This window comes from Tripterygium wilfordii, chromosome 16 (genome assembly GCF_013401445.1).
Source record: "Tripterygium wilfordii isolate XIE 37 chromosome 16, ASM1340144v1, whole genome shotgun sequence".
In the NCBI taxonomy this organism is placed as follows: Eukaryota; Viridiplantae; Streptophyta; class Magnoliopsida; order Celastrales; family Celastraceae; genus Tripterygium; species Tripterygium wilfordii.
Window position 1 is genome coordinate 1,640,455 of NC_052247.1, and position 17,985 is coordinate 1,658,439.

General features: G+C 38.2%; 3 protein-coding genes across 17 annotated transcripts; all 3 read right to left on the reverse strand.

The window, feature by feature from the left end:
- Positions 1–742: 742 nt before the first annotated feature.
- LOC119981253 (protein FAR-RED IMPAIRED RESPONSE 1-like) lies at positions 743–3,017 on the reverse strand. The gene is made up of 3 exons (XM_038824306.1): positions 1,426–3,017; positions 866–1,307; positions 743–763 (listed from the first exon to the last, which is right to left on the reverse strand). Exons 1-3 carry the CDS (start codon positions 3,015–3,017, stop codon positions 743–745), a joined length of 2,055 nt encoding a protein of 684 aa, XP_038680234.1.
- Positions 3,018–6,892: 3,875 nt separating this feature from the next.
- On the reverse strand, positions 6,893–11,377 carry LOC119981430. 14 transcript variants are annotated; one of them, XR_005464118.1, is made up of 5 exons: positions 10,235–11,377; positions 8,813–9,988; positions 8,062–8,351; positions 7,336–7,397; positions 6,893–7,006 (listed from the first exon to the last, which is right to left on the reverse strand). XR_005464118.1 is itself a non-coding variant. In XM_038824539.1 (5 exons), coding segments are annotated over exons 1-4 (2,478 nt in total). In that variant the 5' UTR covers positions 11,245–11,377; the 3' UTR covers positions 6,983–7,262; positions 7,336–7,359. The 14 variants fall into 14 exon arrangements, 10 of the variants coding, with proteins under 10 accessions (XP_038680467.1, XP_038680464.1, XP_038680461.1 ...); XR_005464117.1 differs by having other exon boundaries at positions 6,983–7,262; XM_038824539.1 differs by having other exon boundaries at positions 6,983–7,262; positions 7,336–7,361.
- Positions 11,378–12,616: 1,239 nt separating this feature from the next.
- Positions 12,617–17,984, reverse strand: LOC119981051 (pentatricopeptide repeat-containing protein At2g16880-like). Of its 2 annotated transcripts, none has more exons than XM_038824016.1 (2): positions 15,364–17,984; positions 12,617–13,881 (listed from the first exon to the last, which is right to left on the reverse strand). In XM_038824016.1, exon 1 carries the CDS (start codon positions 17,828–17,830, stop codon positions 15,464–15,466), a length of 2,367 nt encoding a protein of 788 aa, XP_038679944.1. In that variant the 5' UTR covers positions 17,831–17,984; the 3' UTR covers positions 12,617–13,881; positions 15,364–15,463. The 2 variants fall into 2 exon arrangements, with proteins under 2 accessions (XP_038679944.1, XP_038679945.1); XM_038824017.1 differs by lacking the exon at positions 12,617–13,881 and having other exon boundaries at positions 14,395–15,873; positions 16,012–17,984.
- Position 17,985: the final 1 nt, after the last annotated feature.

Consider the following 17,985-nt stretch of genomic DNA (forward strand, 5'->3'; position numbering starts at 1 on the left):
GGTTTTTAAAATATATTTGAGCATCCAACTAACAATGTACATGGTTTATATGTTGTTTTTCAGAGTGGATTGTGGGATCATCGTTATGCATATAAGGGAATGCTTGTTCACAAAGAAGCCGATAGCAAAGGAAATGACAGAGGAAAACCTTCTTCGGTTTAGATCTCATATTATGCATGTCCTGCTCAATGACAATGGACATGTGTGGGATGAAACAAATTACCAACTCATTGCTGTCAATCAAGACAATACTGTTGGATAGTCAATTGTCTAACCATAGTGCACTGATATAGTTCTGAACATAGTGCATATGTGCCTATTTTGTATACACATGGTCTCTATGACCAATGTGCATATTTTGGCTCTAGTAACATTGTATCTTAACTCTGGATAACAATGTATCTTAGCTGTGGATAGCTTTTTGTTCACATACATTGCATTTGAAACTTTATATAATGAATTCCTGTCCAAACCCTAAGTGATTCTTTTTTAATGTCATACATTGAATTGCTACATTTTCCTGTAAAGTGCAAACAAATGAATGTGAAATCTGTAAATTGCGAATTAGTAAAATCTTCATTCCAATTAAGTCATAACCATAGTACAGATTCTCATATGAAATTTGTTTAAACACACTACAACCTTGAATTAATAAGGACGTTCAATATATCAAACAAAATACATTTCTGTGAACAAACAATGAAAGTTGAGCATTATCATCTTCTCATTATAATTGACTTCATCATCCCATGTTACTTGAGTCCTGCCAAAAAAAAACAATAACAATGTATTAGTAAAATATTACTACAAAATATGTTATAACTGAAGAAGCTATGTTGACATTAATGGTGTTAAAAAATAGTACCAAATTCCCATTTGTGCATTGTATTGGTGTCCCTGGTTGCAGTCTCTTCTTCTTGAATATCTTTTTCTTCCTTAAAGATGGTGGACGTCCTTTCCCTCTCTTTGGAATCGGATCATTAGAGCTACTACCTGGTGTAAAAGCAACCACATGGCTTACATTCATCTTCGTCGTGGCATCTTCAATCCATTGAGTTATATAATTATAGTTGTCGACATTATTTGCAGCCAAATCCGCCAATTTCGTGAATAGACTATACATCTCATCATATCGTTGTTGATCGGCTGTGATTTTCATGCCTTTATAATGGACTTTAACCCGAGTATGATATCTCCTGATATCTTTTCGCCATCGTCGAAAAATGTAATGAGGTGGAATTTTTTCTTCACCATTACGAATTAACACAGTCAACGCATGCCTACACAATATGCCTCTGAACTCAAACCTGTAGCAAGTACAAAAAACAGTGGATGTGCTACTGTCATAACAAACCATGTCGGCAATTTTTTTTCCTTCCTTTATCTCCATAAAAAACATCTTCTTCCACTTCAAATTGTGCGAACATGTCATTCCTCATCACAGATTTTATCATGCCGTAAAGCAAACCCGTCAACTCCTTCTGGAACTCCTTAAACTTGGACTCAGTATACAAGTCTAGCATCTGTTTCTCCATTAAATATGATGTGGCACAATTTAGATGCTTGTGGTATGAATTGAAATCTGTTACACTTTCCTTCTCAGCTTTGTTCCTCAATGCATTGTTATATTGCTCCACAAACTGTTTCAAGGTTGTCGAGCTTACATAACCATCAAAGAATGCGTTAATGCTCTCACTCCTCTGTGTGGTAGACATACCAGTCCAAAAGAAATTTTTTACATAAATTGGAACCCACATTTCCCTCTCTGCATACATTGTTCCCAACCAAGAGTTACCTTGTAAATTAAAATTTTCAATCATCATATTCCAGCTCCCTTCAAACTCCATTGTGCTCTGTGATTCATATACAACTTCCCCCAATGCATATGTTATTTGTTCATACTCATTGTATGATCCCAACTTCTCAGGCACTTTCTTCAAAATGTGCCACAAACACAATCTATGCCTAGTTTTAGGGAAGACTACGACAATAGCATTCTTCATTGCCCTATCTTGGTTAGTTATGATACCGACTGGATAAACATTATGCATACACGCAAGCCAAGCACTAAATAGCCAAATAAAAGTGTCAGTATCTTCATTGCAAATCAGCCCACACCCAAGCAATATTGACTGCCCATGGTGATTGACACCAAGAAACGGTGCAAATGGCATATCATACTTATTCGTAAGATATGTCGTGTCGAAGGTGATGACATCCCCAAATTCCCTACATGCTGCCCTACTCCTTGGATCAGCCCAGAAAACATTTTTAAGTCTGCCATTGTCATCCCAATCTGTCAATGAAAAAAACTCATCATTATGCGATTGCATCTTCATAAAATAACTCTGAATTGCATTTGCATCTCCTTCACCAAGCCTCAAACGCCTTACTTTTACAAGCAAATTACGAGTATCCTGTTCTAAAAAATGCAAATTCTCATGTCCTCCAGCCCCTATCACCTGAGCATTGTGACTTTTATTAGGACGAATCCCCGCAATGTCATTAATCTCAAGTTGTCGCTTAACATGTGTGTTAATGTCGCGATTGCAGCTAAAATACCTTGACTGAGTTGGGCTCATTGCATGATTGTGCACATCCAGAAACTTGCTTATCTCCCACTTCCCATCTTTGGCTATACGCGCACTCATTCTAGCCTTACACTCGTTCTTGGCATTTGAACGAGGGTTCACAAAATTCTCTGACTTTGAAATACACTTGTCTGATCTACCACAAGTAAATGTAACATATTTAATCATACCAGCCTTGTCCTTGTTAACAGTCCTGCGCTTCACAGAAAATCCCTTCCTCTGACCATTTCTCTTGTAATATCCAAACACCTCATCCAAGTCTTGAAATAACATTCCAACCATCGGTGCCTCTGAATCATCAAGATCAATGGCTCCCAACCCTTCAACGCTTGAATCTGAACTTTCAGAACCATTGTACATCATCTTCTTTGATCCCTCTAAAACTGCTTCCCCACACAGTGTATGCCCATCATTCACTCCTTCCATGGATTCACCTAAATCAAGGGATGTTCCTGCCAATTCATATCAGATCCATTATAAGCTTGAAATGCATATATTGTAACCCACATATACACTAATGAATCAGTTCCCCCTTAAAAACAATGTGCTCCCCCATATTCCCAATAAATTAATGTCTGAGTTATAAACAATGTGTTGATAATGCATAGGTAAGCTTGACATCCATGTCTTGTTACCCTTAGACACAATAAATCAATGTATCAATTATAAACAATGGACACCAATGAATCAGTTTCCCCTTAAAAACAATGTGGACCCACCATATTCCCAATAAATCAATGCCTGATTTATAAACACTGAGTTGTTAATGCATAGGTAAGCTTGATATCCATGTCTTGTTACACTTAGACACAATAAATCAATGTATCAGTTATAAACAATGGACACCAAACTATTCTCAATTAACAAACCCATTAACATTAATGAATCAGTTTCCCCTTAAAAACAATGTGCCCCCCATATTCCCAATAAATCAATGTCTGATTTATAAACAATGTGCATCCAGATAATCAAACGTACATTGTTCTAAAGAATAATATAACAATGTGTTGATAATGCATAGTTAAGCGCATTTAAACAATGTACACCAGACGATTCGAGATTAACCAAACCCTAACAGTAATGAATCAGTTTCTGCTAAAAAACAATGTGGTGCCGACCATAAAGGATATACAACAACCATACCTTGTTAGTCGGATGTATCTGCCCACTCTACAATGACAAACTGGAAGATACTCCACAACAACGACAAAATCGAAGATACACAGCTCTGTAACAAGGTATGCACCGGTTTGATTTACTGCACATCGTTGAAATCCAGTCTTGACCTAGCTCTGTAAAGTAGGAGAGAGAAGCGGGAATTTTTTTTATTTGGGCGGGGAACAACTCACAGAAGAACCCATCTCTTACCCTATTTTGTCTTGTTCCAGGTTGGCATGCTGAATAAGCAGGCCAGCTAAGCTGCCAACTAGATCTGGGATGATTTGGGACTGTATCGCCCGGGACAAATAACGTTTTCGTTTATTCTATTTGCTGGCCACTGTCCTGTATTAAAATGTTGAGTTTCCCGCCTTTTACATTACAGTCTCAATCAGAGGTCAAAAAGGGGCTTGAATCGGTATTTATTTTGTTTGGGAATAGACCCTACTTCCCAGCCCATCTAGCTAGTTTGAAGCTCAAACAACGACTGGGGAAATCTCAAGTTATGGCTGTTTCAACAATCTTTATGAATGTTTTATTGAGATACCCATCACAAGTGTCGTGTCTTGGTGAACGTGTGTGAATTTTATGCACACAAAAATTACAAACTGGTATGTGATGTGGCTGATCTGGATTGAAAGAAATAATAGAATTTTCAACAACAACGAAACTAGTTTAGAAAGCTTCATAGATAGTTGGTTCGATTGCCTTATATCTTGGATTTTTTCTTTCCCAGGGATATTTTTGATCTTATGAATATTTCCACTTTGTTATTCTCCTGGGCTGCACTCTCTTGGTGCCTCGATAAAAATTTTCCATTCAAAAAATAAATTACAAAGTGGTAGAATTTTACATATTTCACATGTTGACAAGTTGTATAGAATTTTACACACCCATGTTGGTTGGCTACATATACATAACTGTTCAAACATACCACAACATATCATTGATCATCAAAGTCAATATACCAGAAATTACATCTTACGATTTTTTTTTTTCAAGTAATTGAATTTGTTTGTATGTTGAATTGTATTTAGTTTGTAATTTTATTCAAGTTTATGTGTTGACAGTGTGAATCAGTTTTGTTAAACCTCTACTGTTGTTGACATAATGACTTTGATTCTCTTCTCCTTATGCTGTCTTATCCTTTGTATGTTAGTTTTATTTGTTCTGTTATGTTTTTATAGTCCTTCTTCGAATTTCATGGAACCTCAGGTGGTGTTTAATGTAAATATTGGTTGTAAGTCCTTTTGTTTTATAATGAATCCCTACTCCAAATCTGATTTTCCGTCCGTCTCACAACCCAAATGTTAAAATATTATGTATTAACAACTTTTGAAGGATTTATGTACACTGGAAATGTCAATTAGCTGAATCGGTTGGATTTTTGGGAAAATGAGGAAGACGTGCTTAATGTTTCAAGGTTCGGATCAAATCTCTTTAATGATAGTATTCACAATCTCATTTTACAGTTCAAATATGAGGGATCCTCAGTACAGCACCTCTCGCATTCAGATTACTAGCATTCGTGGCATTTCTACCACCCGGTTGTTTAGATTATTTCACCGACGTTTTGGGTAAACCTATTTCCCATTGATGTTGTTTTTTGAAATCTGGAAGTTTAAATTGTCAAATGCTAATTGTTCGTTTGTTTTCCAGCTTTCTTGATTTGGTCCGTATCGACGCATACACGGCATTTGTGGTTAGTTCGTTGTTTTTTTTTTTCATTCCTTATATTCACCTTCTATTTTTGTCTTTCTCAAAAAAATTTAAATTTTGATTGTGATAGGAATTTGAGGGTGCCCATCGCGCTTGCAAAGCGGTCGATGAGTTAGATTGGGCCATAATTGGTAGACATTTTATCAGGGTCCAACTTGCACGTGGGGTAAGTTAGTTGTTTTTTTTTATTATTAAAAAAATTTCTTTTTTCTTAATTACTGGTGTTTTGTTTCCAGGCCAGGGCTCATGGAAACTGCTGTATATATTGCAGCACTTTCGGTCACGGCTCAACAATATGCCCTGACTGCCTTGACCGTGCTTAAATCGCCGTGATCATGTGATGCAGATTTAGTTGATATTCTTCTAATATGGCCTACTCAATCTGTAAAGCTTCGACACAACTTTCCTACAGTCATTGCAGCCTCAGCAGCGGAACCACTTATATTGCCAAACTCTTTGCAGTTGTACAATGTGCTTGAACTCTTTGAAGTTGAACAATGAGCATCCAAATTCTTTATGTGCATCTAATTAGCACTATGATCTTATTGGTCATCCAGTAAGCAAAAATAAGCAAAATGACTATATCCCAAACTTCATTGTGGCGAAGAAAAAGTAGGACGGAATTAGTCGAGCTTTATTCCAATTTATGTCAATCACGAAATAGTTTAATAGCAGCATTTGCTCTCTCCCTGCATAGACGAAAATCAATAAGAATTATTTACCTGCAATAGTTCATAGTAGTATTTGTCCTGAATAAAACTATGTACAAAGGGGACTTTATTGATACAAAACAAACCGATGAGTAAACATCCATTTAGACATGTGATCAAGACATCTAGATTTGTATCACGTCTATACTATGGAAGGATCAAATCAACATTGTTGAGGAAATCATACAGTTCTTGGCCTTGTGAAAGCAACCAATACATTTGAATCACACAGCCACTTGTCCCATGAAACATCAAGCTTCTCACTTCAATCAAATAAATTTGGGACTCCGTATAGGATAGTATAATATTGCTATCCAATGTATAATTTAATCCTCGTATAAGTTGATGTATAATTTAATCCAATCCAGTGTTTGGAAAAAATCTAATATTAGGCTTGAATAGTATAAGATTTGTGATAATATGTCTGGATTACCCCCAATTAAAGTGAGAGTGAGGGTTCTTTTGTCATTTGACATGTTATTTCTTATACTAAGTGTTCCGTATAAAATAAAAATGAGTTGGAGGTGTTTTAATATTATACTGCCGGCATCGTATAAGAATCACTTTTGTATAAAGTTATACTATCAGGAGTATTTTAAAAATCATCCAAACACCCGATAATTTCATTAAAGGATAATTTTATACTATACGGAGTTTTATCCTCCCATCCAAACGGAGCCTAAAAGTATTAGTTGAACCAATCAATAAAAATAGTACAACTAAGCAGAACTAAGCAAAAGTTAGGACACAAAGTAGTGAGACCATCAAAAGTATGTGGAATTACCACGAATATGCTGGATGGTATTGTAGCTATGTCCACGTTGGTTCCTGCATGTTAAAACAATCATAGGAATGCGAAAAGTCTTCAATCTGGTTAGAAACAAACATGTTAGATTTACACAATGAAATCACGGATATTATCTCTGTACATCCAGCATCTTTTCAGGACAAAAATAGTTAGTAGCATGACTGCTGAAGCATTTGTGCATATGATATTGGCAGTTCAATCATCAAACCACGCATTCCTCCACTGAAGCTCGCATAGAATGGTAAGTGATCTCCTGTTTTTGCCTTCGTCCTCTTGCTACAAAAATGTATGGAAGCTGAAAATCACTAAAATACAACCAACCAATCCATGATGACACCAAAGAACATACCTCCATTGATATGATTATCACAGGTTCTGTAAAGCACAGTTTCCACATCAGTTTACAATCCTCTGATGCATAAAATAATAAACTTGAAGTTATTTAAGAAAAATTGAAGAAAGATTATCTAATGCAGCAAGAAAAAAGGGTTAATGAAGCATTCTCACATTCATGACAGAACGTCATGCACAATAACAATATTTTATATGAAATCGACTATAACGGTACGATGAATGAGTAAATATAGCCTTCAACATCTGCAACAATAGAATACCATTCCTTACCAATTTGTAATCTTTCTCTTACGCATTACAACAAACACGTGACAGACTATCAAAGACAGACAACATTTTGAACCTGCCGAGTGATTAGTCTAGTACCAATCTCCAATAAGAAGAGTGAAGTCCCCAGCAGAACATGAAACAAAATTAAATAGATGCCACAATGTTTGGCAAAATATATCATTTTCAACACAAAATATACCACCAGAAATATGTGAATTATACCCATTTTTCTAAAATGGCGACATTTTCTGAGGAGAAACTGTAAGAGGGAAGTGAATGATTCTTGCATAACATAGGGAAGATCACATTTTGTTCCGTTAAGATTCAGCTTAAATTAAGTTATTTTCACAACCAAAGACAAAATTGAAAAAAATAAAGCACGACAACACACTCACTCAAAGAATGAAAACACACTGAAAGGGAAAGGCGCTCACACAGTGTTTGGACTCACACAGAGACATGGAAAGAGCTTTTGCCAGAGCCGCAAAACACAATTGGATGATCGTCTTGTCCCTTCTTTGGTCAGTCACAAAGCAAATAGCCATAAGTACAGATTGGAATAAAGCATTTAGATAGTAACTGCAAATAATCGAGAAGTAGCTTCGAGGCCGCATAAATTCCTTTTTATGCGGTAACAACAACTCCAATGATGAATTTGATGCATTTGGTGAGTCCATCAACGGTGAATCATCTGAGGATGCCTTCGAGTTACTCAAGGTAAAATTACCCAATTTTTCTTGCCTGCATAAATTCCTTTTTAGAAATTTCTTTCTAACCTAACATGGCACAAATCATCTGTTGAAGCTTTAGAAAATCAAAAACTTTTTATTGAAAGCGAAATCAGTTGATGTTCAGTGGACATTTTGGGACATAAACAACTTGTTTTTCAAAATATTAAAGGTATTTGAGGTAAATTTTAAACTTAGAACAAAAGAGAAAAAAACGTGTGGTTTAGCCTAAATTAATGTGCAAATAATAATCAAACCACACATATAAAGTGCTTTTGTGAAGTAGTAATGAGTGCAAACACTACCAAAATCCTTCAACAATCCGCCATGATATAAGATGCCAATATTTCACAAACATTCAAAAATTAGTCTCCAAGGATCTGATACACCGTATGGTGAAACCTTCACATGATTAACTTATGCAGTTACTTCACAAAAACTCTAAAGAAAAAGCCATTCACAAAATATTAGTACCATGAAGGTTCAATCCAAGATGCACTTAGCAATTCTCTCGTGTTGTGATACTCCACCACATCATCCTGTCTAGCAAAACAATGATATTCTCTGGTCTTGAAACAGTAACTGACAATGCTATTATCATGGAGTCTTGGAAGGAAGATTCTGTTTCCCATCCCATTAGATTTCACCAATGTCGAAAATGATGACGATCGACTCACAAACAAAGCATAATTTTCCAAGTTTTCTATTTTTTCCCAAGACATTGAAGAGCGATTTAGTGCGTAAACATTCACCTCCCGTGCTGCTCGTCCAATAAAAATTGATAAGAGTTTTTTATCACATTCCAATAAGAAATTCTCGCAACCAACTTCATCTTGTTTCTCAGTCTCATAAATGATTCTCCAAGTCCCTTGTTCCCTTCCTTGCAATTCAAAAACTCCTAAACTTCCATATTGACCAAGAACATATAAGGCACCATCACAAAAAACTGGACTATTGTTACTTGTTTCAAATTCCTGAGGATTGTTGACAAGATCATGGTTGTCAAAATAGGGGATGTCAAATGCATAATGACGCCATTCCTTCTCTCTGATACGAAGAACGTATATTCTCGCGATATCTACAGCATGTATTGCCACCACTGTGCATTCTGGAGATTTTGGAGAGGATGAGAACCCAATGCTGGAGGATCGGAAAAATTCTTTAGGCGGTTTTGGCAATTTAATAATCTCTTTTGCGAACGGATTGTAGAATGACAAGGCCTTCAAACCTCTGGACATTAACAACCAGCCATTGTTCGAATGGAGAATTTTAGCATCTAGTAAAGTTTTTGAGATGTTAATGAAATACTTGCCACCAAGTTTCGAATCCACAAAACTATGAATTCCAGAGATTTCATCAGAAGAAATGAACCATGGCAATAGTGGAGCAGCATGTGAGCTAATAGAAGGTTCTCTCCATTGAATTTGAGGTAGTACCGATCTACAAGTCCTGGAGGTAGCACGAAAATTGATGTAATCAACTGGACTCAGTAATCTTGTGATGAATGTGAGAGTATCAATTGGAAGGTTGAAAAGTTGACTTTCTCCTTCGTTTGTTCCCAGCATATTCGCGTTGTGGTTAGTTTGCTGTCTGACTTCCCTTCCTTTAACTTCTGATCGTCCTGGTTCGCCCAAATTTTGTTCGACATGTCTATCAATCAACCCAGAGAACATCGTTAGGTATGAAAGCTGGAAAAATATATATTGTTGGAAGAAAAAACAAAGCAGATTATATTGTCTTGAAAAAAATCTCCATAGAATTTGGTTACAATAATATATTCTCAACGCATATATCAGACAAATCGACTTCAAATTAAACCATTCAACCATGTGTAGGTAATACGGATCCAACAGACAAGAATTATTAAGTAATAGTAAGAATAATCAAGTAGTTTACCTTAAATCAGGCCCAAAAAGAATAATTGGTCGACTGTGTCCGCAAGTCTTGGGGATATTCCACATCAAACGCGGCAGAGATTTGGAAAGGCTGTGGTCCTCAAAGCTGTATATATAGAAGTATTGTTGCCAGGCAATATATATGAAACCACCTTTAATATCTCCAGTTGCAAGATAGGAGATATCAAACTCTCTACCTAAGAAAAACACACGGTCTTGTGCCCTTTTCACCTTGTGCCATCTCAAGCTTTCTTGATTAAATTTGAAAACTCTTATGTCTAAAACTGCGGCAATGTTTATTCCTCCCTTTGATATAATGATGTAGAAGAGCTCGCCGTATGATTCGACCAAGTGATCAAAACATGTTGTACAGGCAAATTCAGGGACGCAAGGTAAGTCACAAAATTTTCTCATGTCAATGTGGGTTGGCTTGATATTGTGAATACAGTATAACTTCTTGCGGACTTGGCCTTGTCTAGCATACAAAGCACCATTTAGAATAAACGGCTGAGAAAGGGCATGCTTGCGTTTTTTGCAATAGCATACTGTATTCCAGTGTTTCTCTCCAAGTACACAATACCAAAGGGAAGGAAGATTATACTCAAATAAAAAAACCTTGCAATTTGGATCAAGAGAAGCAGAATTTGTTTTACACGGCGATGATGACAATAAAATAGAGAGAATACAGATTTGGGGTTGCTTGGATTTCAGGGGAGGTAGATGGATCAATTGGGATGTGAGAGGATTCTGAAGGGAGATTTGGTAATCGTTTTCGTCCAATAAAATTAGCCATCCATAACAGCAATTCTTTACCTGTTTATCACCCAAATCAGGGAAGGTTCCGCCTCGGCGACGAATTTCATACGGCGGTGTTGCGGTGGAGATGCAACGATACTCACTCTCCTCTTTAGGCAGGGGGACAATCCAAGGACTGCTGTGATTCTGAGTTATCTGCTTCTCCGACACCACGGATTCGCTGCTGCCATCTTCATTCCATTTACTGCTCATCATCTTAATAATTTCTAGGTTTTACGTGTTCTGTCTGCAACAATGTACATGTTTCTAAGTTTTACGTGTTCTGTCTGCAACACTATACAAGTAGTAGTATTTATATACGTGAGGATGAGGGGACTGTACGGTGTGTAGTAGGTTTTCGACTCCGTCTGTGGTTTGAACTCAAGTACGATCCATACACACAAGTTGCACTATTTCGGAGTCTCTCCTGGCGAGTTGTGTTTTTTTCTACTCGCGCGTATGGGCTTCATCAGTTAACCGTATGTGTGCAAATACAGACCGTTCGTTACTATACTGGCCTTTGATCCTGGGCGATCATCTGATTCATGCCCCTTTCTTGTTCTTCTCATATCAATATGTGATTTAAGGACACTACTATCAAACCCAAAACAGGCCAAATTCTCCAATTGGCCCACCAGATAATCACAAACCAAATGGAGATTTAGTCACACCCTGATTTTTATCAAGTGTACCACGACTTTGTTAACTTTGTCTTTTTTGAAGACATATACTCTTTACACCCCACCCCCTCACCATCTTTTCTTCCTCACGAGCACCCACGGTCAATCATGGTGTCGTCACCGTCCCAACACCAATCCATTAACTACTCCTGCCAAGTTGAAGCCCAAGTCACCATGAACTAAACCAGACCAATCCCAATGAGTTTCGCCCACCGTAATCGCTGAAATCACGTTCAAAAATCTATGACCACAGCTAGAAAAGTTGTCTAATCCGGACAATCTGATTACTATTGGAGGAAACCGACACCACTTTTGGACTCCTCGTGGCAAGGCCCACTATATTAAGTCGCATGCAGCCCAGTATTGCATATAGTCCATCTTCTAGCTCGCAATCTCCTCCTTTAGACCCAACCACCAAAGGCCAACTACTCCGCTAGTAAGCCCAGGAGGGCTGCAATGCTGCATTGAGCCAGGCTGAGAGCATAAGGAGCATGTGAACATGTGGTAGAAGGACACATCAAGATGCTGGAGGGGTCTGAAGAAGACCTAGATCGTGAACTCAAGATTGCATACAGCCAGACTCGCCATTATAAGATGAAGATGGACCAAGCCCAGTCAGGCCATGCAGATCATGCACCTGAGGCCATGTAAATCGGGATTGGAGCTGACTTGGAGAGCACGGCTACAGTCCATGCATTTCAAGGAGATTGATATCTCCTAGTATTATGGAAGTTTACTATTGGCTAACAATTAGGAGAATATTTAATTTTACTGTTTGAATTGATATTTAGTTTCCTACTTTGAGTTACTTCTAGTAGTTGTAGGAATAGTTTTTTCTATTACTAAAGTTTTGCATGCAACTATGGAAGGCTATATATGCCCGTAGCTTAGCAGACAAGAGGTATGAATTGAATTAATAAAAAAAAAACTTTCTGAGAATTAATTCTCAAACTTTCTTGTGCTTTACGTGAGTTTGCCCAAGAAACAACTATCAGGTTATTCAAGGTTTCATGAGGGTCACACACTCACACCCCTTCGAAATTACAAAAGAAATGCATTTGTCAAGTACAATATTTCCACTCCCATGTTCCCCACAACTAATACATGTAAAAGAATTGGCCATATGAAACTCTCCCCACCGTCCTCGTTTCCGGGATTCCTCCACTTGACTAGAAACTCGTGGCGTCGGCGTGACACTGTGATGACTCTCTCCGCTAGTAGTCTCTCTTCCACTTCTTTGCTCGGTTGTCGCTTGCTGTTGATGGCTGGTCGATTGCACTCCGCAGTCTGCATCTTCTGGATCAGCATGATATGGCTTCAGAAACACTGGGTGGACTTTCCACCATTCTGGTAGATCAATCATGTATGAAGCTTTGCCCACTCTATAACTGGAACTGACCCTTCATACTCGTACTTGCGGATGAGTCTTTTGTACCTTGATTTTGGAGGAATCTGAGTTATTCTGGAGATAGCTTCATCAATACCATGTCTGCCCACTTCTTCATGCGCTTTCTTTGAGGCTTTCTCAAGAAAAGCTCGAGCAATGTCTGCATTTTCCCTCCACTCCTTGGTGAAATAGAAGGCCTGGGGACTCTTTCCTTCGTACTTGTCAACAGTATGTCGTAACAAGCTCAAAGGGACTTGTGTTAGTTGAAGAGCTCTTCTCCGAGTGAAACATAATTTTGCAACATCAAGTAGCTGCACCTGGTTGGCATTAACGAAATGTTGCAGAGACTCTTCATTTCAAATTAAACCGCTCTGTCTGGACATCAGTTTGTGGGTGAAAATCCTACCAAACGAACAAACGTTAGTAAACTCCAGCAGCCCACATCCGGCCCAGGAACACACAACTCCGCTACACAACTGCCTCTAGTTCCAACACCCACACCAACGCCCCCAGACAGCAATGGTTATCCACTGCAGCAATCGTGGGAATTAATTAACGCCAAGCTTCAGATGCCTCCATTTTAACAAGAACCAGTATCAATTCCCACTGTAACCATTAAATCGCAACAGCAGACATTATAATTGTCCCATGATTGCACTAAGATCATAAACCATTTCAACGCAAAAACAATAAAGCCCGTCCTCCAGGAAAATAAATTCAATAAATTCAGCCAGCAACACTGATTGCAGAGACCAGAACTGTACTCCATCCAATAAATGCTTCCTCCTAAATCGAGAAAAGTAGAAAACATTAATGCTTCCATGGAACGGGATAGGTACTCCAATTCTTAGCTACAATTCTCCCCTAAAACAATGTTAAATCATGAATTAAAATATATTATTGAGTATTTTTGGGTTCATAATGTTAGAATATAATAGAACTTGAATTTTTTTTTTCTAAATCCTAATTCTAAACCCTAAACCATAAACATTAAATTTTAATCCCTAATTCCTAACTCATAAACTCTAATATGTCATTTTCAAAAAAAAATCATGATTTAACATGATTTTTGGGGAGAATTGTAGCTACAATTGCCACTAAGAATTGGAGCTCCTCCCAATTCGCAAATTAATCCTCCAAGCAATCATGTTCATGCATGACTCTTAAAGAAATCAACCATGAAAATCTCCACAGCACAGTCAGGACAAACCGACAAAATAATGAAAACTCATCTAAACCCAAACAATCCTGCCCCCCCACCAGAGTCAATCACATAGGTTCCAGAACTCCACCAAACCAGGAGCCCTTGCAGGCTGCAGCATCTTTGAAAACAATATTAGCCAGTCTGCCTTTTACATCTTCAATAACACCATTCCTTACCACTGATGGCTTCACAACATTATTAAAGATTCTGCAGTTCCTCTCATAAAGGCTTCTTTGCTGGAGGTTACCTATCTTAAATATTATTACCCAAGCAATTGACCATCAAAAAAGGCAACTTTGGCAGGTCATAACATTTTCTTCATCATTCAAAGTCATGACCACTTGTACCAAGTTTGACATAAAACATAAGGACCCTGATAATTATTTAACTGTATTGCATAAGTCTGAAGACCTTCCCTCCTCTTTTTCCTGAATCACTTCTAACTTCTAATTAAATATTTCATGTGTTATACTAGGGTTTTTTTTCCCTATGGCTTCTCTTCTATGTGAGGTATAAAGGAGAATCCACTATAAATGCAGGAGCCCAAAATTTTAGAGCTAAAGATCCATCAACCAGTTTTCCAGGTATGAAAAGTTCCTAATTTGCTCTCCATTTTGAAAATAAATCGGCATAAAATTGAAAAGTATGTGCTTATTAGAAATGAACAACTAGCTGTATATGGAATTTGTGTATTATTCAAATTGTGTTTTTCTCGGCTTCCTTATACACACAGATAAAGCAAAAGTTTTATAAATATATTCTGCACCTTTTTTTCAATAAAAACAGTAACTCTCAACTCTCACCATTATAAGAGATAGAGATAAATAAATTGCTTATGAATAACATATATTAAATAATGTATTATTAGTATTAACCTCCATTTGCATTTTTTAGAATTTACAAGAATGTGATGTGAATACATATACGAACAGAAAAAGAAAAAATTGCAGTTTATTGAAAGGCAATAGGTAGTGGTGCAGACTAAGTACATCTCTAGTAAAGAAACTTCCATAACATCTTATAGTACATGGCAGCACAATACCAAAAGGAGGAAAGAACTGTACCTGAACTCCTCCAGCTTAGTTGACATTGCATCTAAATAAAACCACTTTGCTGCTCATGCCCATCTCAAGCAACTGAGGATGCCCAAGAAGGAATTTACCACTAGTGCGCAGCTTTAGATATCGTTTTTCGCCTCTTAATTAACCCATTCATCAAAACAATATAGGTTGATTTGTTTAAAATGATGCCTTTTTGTGTCAATTGATCAAAGATATCCATTGCATCCTTATATCTCCCTTGGTTACACAGCTCACTGATTTGTTCTGAGTAAGCACTGGAACTAGAATCAGCTTCATTTGGCGCCCTGGAACTAGAAGCAGCTTCATTTGGTGCCTCCCTGACAACCGTTTCTTCAGCCTTGTGCAATTTTAAGGGCAGATCCACTATTTCATCTTTTTCAACCATTCTTGACATGAACTCCTCTGCTTCATTAATCCTACCAGCCTCCATTAGCGCACCAAGAATGGCATTATATGTATACTGATCAGGCATAAGTTTCTTTTCTTTCATTTCTGCAAGAAAATCGAAAGCATCCTCAAATCTTCTTTCTTTGCATAAACCTAGTATCATTGTGTTGTATGTGACAACATCAACTTCTTTGCTTTTTGAAATCCAAGTGTTGAAGAGCTTAAGAGCCTTCTCTAGCATACCTATTCTACAGAGTGCGTGTAGAAGAATATTGCAGGTAACTACATCCGGTTTGAATGACTTCTCAACCATTTTGTTGTGAAACTGAAATGCTTTCTCTACTTCTCCCTCCTGGCAATATCCATGGATAATCACATTGTAGGTAGTTTGATCCGGGACCAAACCAAACTCTAGAAGCTCATTCAACTTCTCTATCGCTTGATCGGTTTTCCCTGATTGGCAAAGCCCTCCAATCATACAGTTGTATGTGATGATACTCGGAAAGATCTCTTTCTCCTTCATCTCATCCCAAAGCTTCAAAGCTCTGTCTACCTTTTCATTTTTGAAGTGTCCAGTGATCAAAGTTCCATAGCTTACCTCATCAACAAAGTAGCCTCGCTTACAGGCACTCTCCAGCAATTGATCGGCCTCCGTAAGCTTCTTCTCCGAGCAGAGAGTATGAAGAACAGTATTGAGAGTAATACTGTTCATTTTCAAACCATCCCTGCCCATCGCATCCATCATTCTAAATGCTTCTCCCATGTTCCCTGCTTTACAATAGGCATTTATCAAAGTATTGTAAGTAACACTATCCGGTGAAAACCCACTTTCTTTCATCTTATCAATGGTTTTACCCACTTCATACATCTTCCCTTCCTTACAGAACCGCTTAACCATGATATTGTGGGTAACAGCATTTCGTTTCACCCCCTTCTCCTCCATATGCTCGAGCAACTTAAAGCCCTCAGAGCTATTACCCCACTCAAAGCATGCATTAATCAGCGTGTTATACGTGACAACATCAGGCAACAACTTCAAATTCTCCATCTGATCTCTAAGCTTAACTGCATCCACGATCCTACCCTCCTTGCACAACCCACCAAGCAACATGTTATATGTCCAAACGTCAGGCAACAAGTTATTCTGTGTCATCAACTCAATAATCGTTGCTGCCTCCTTCAACCAGCCAACCTTACAATACCCACAAACCAAAATATTATAGGTATTTCTATTTGGAAACAATCCCTTTTCCTTCATATCTATCAACAAATCCCTTGCCTCATTCAACCTCCCTTTCTTACACAAAGCATCTAATATCGAATTATATGTTACATTATCAGGCAAACAACCAAACTCCCCCATCTTCCCCACCCACTCTAGAGCATCTTTAAATTTGCATTCCAAACAACACCCATAGATCAAAATATTGAAAGTCCTCGTATTAGGTTTTACTCCAAGCTCAACCATTTCCTTGAAAATTTCATTAGCTTGATGTATAGAATGCGAAGAAGGGTACCTTACTAAAGCATTGAGGAGGGTATTGCATGTGAGCAAGTTTGGTTTGATCCCCATCCTCTTCATTTTGTAAAACAACTGTGCGGCATGGTGTGGTCTACAGCAGTGGACATAGGCTCCAATAGCGGTATCCAACAGCTCTCTTGTAGGTGTTGGATTCTGGGTCTTCTTAGGATGCAGAAGGGAGTAATGTAGGGAGCTTAGGGAGTCGGAGGCAATGAAGGAGCAGAGGATTGATTTAGCGTCGGGGAATTTTCTGTGTGAGAGGAGCGAAGGGAGAAGGCAGTGGAGAGGACGAGGGGAGTGGACTATGTGGGATAGGGGGAAGGTGGCCTTCGCCCATTTGAAGAAGGAGAGGAGGGTCGTCGGCCGTCGAGCAAGAGACGGCGAGGAGAGGACGGAGAGGAGGAGAGAAGGGTCGTTGCTAAGGTGGGGTATGAATGGGATTAGGGATTCTTGGAGTGGAACTGTGTTTGAACTCAAAATTCTTGTGAGGCTTTCCAGCATAATCTTGTCGCTTAGCTCTGCTAGGGCAGTTCTCGCCATGTCTATGACTTCTGCACAACCTCCTTGCCCTGAATGTAAAAGAATCCGGCGCACGGCGGAGGAGAAGAAGAAAATAAACAAAATTTTAAAAAATAGGGTAAAAACGTCGCCGTTTAGCGAATAAAGGCCGGAAGGGCTGTGCTTTATATGTCACC

Bases quoted from the DNA above. Each gene is read 5' to 3' on its own strand.
- LOC119981051 (XM_038824016.1), bottom strand. From the start codon at position 17,830: ATGGCGAGAACTGCCCTAGCAGAGCTAAGCGACAAGATTATGCTGGAA.
- LOC119981430 (XM_038824531.1), bottom strand. From the start codon at position 11,244: ATGATGAGCAGTAAATGGAATGAAGATGGCAGCAGCGAATCCGTGGTG. The intron at 9,989-10,234 runs GTAAACTACTTG...GTTGATTGATAG, and splicing joins CTTTTTGGGCCTGATTTAAG to ACATGTCGAACAAAATTTGG. The intron at 8,352-8,812 runs GTACTAATATTT...GAATTTATGCAG, and splicing joins TCTTGGATTGAACCTTCATG to GCAAGAAAAATTGGGTAATT.
- LOC119981253 (XM_038824306.1), bottom strand. From the start codon at position 3,017: ATGGAAGGAGTGAATGATGGGCATACACTGTGTGGGGAAGCAGTTTTA. The intron at 1,308-1,425 runs GTTCGCACAATT...TACTTGCTACAG, and splicing joins TCTGTGATGAGGAATGACAT to GTTTGAGTTCAGAGGCATAT. The intron at 764-865 runs GTACTATTTTTT...TTTTTTTGGCAG, and splicing joins AATGCACAAATGGGAATTTG to GACTCAAGTAACATGGGATG.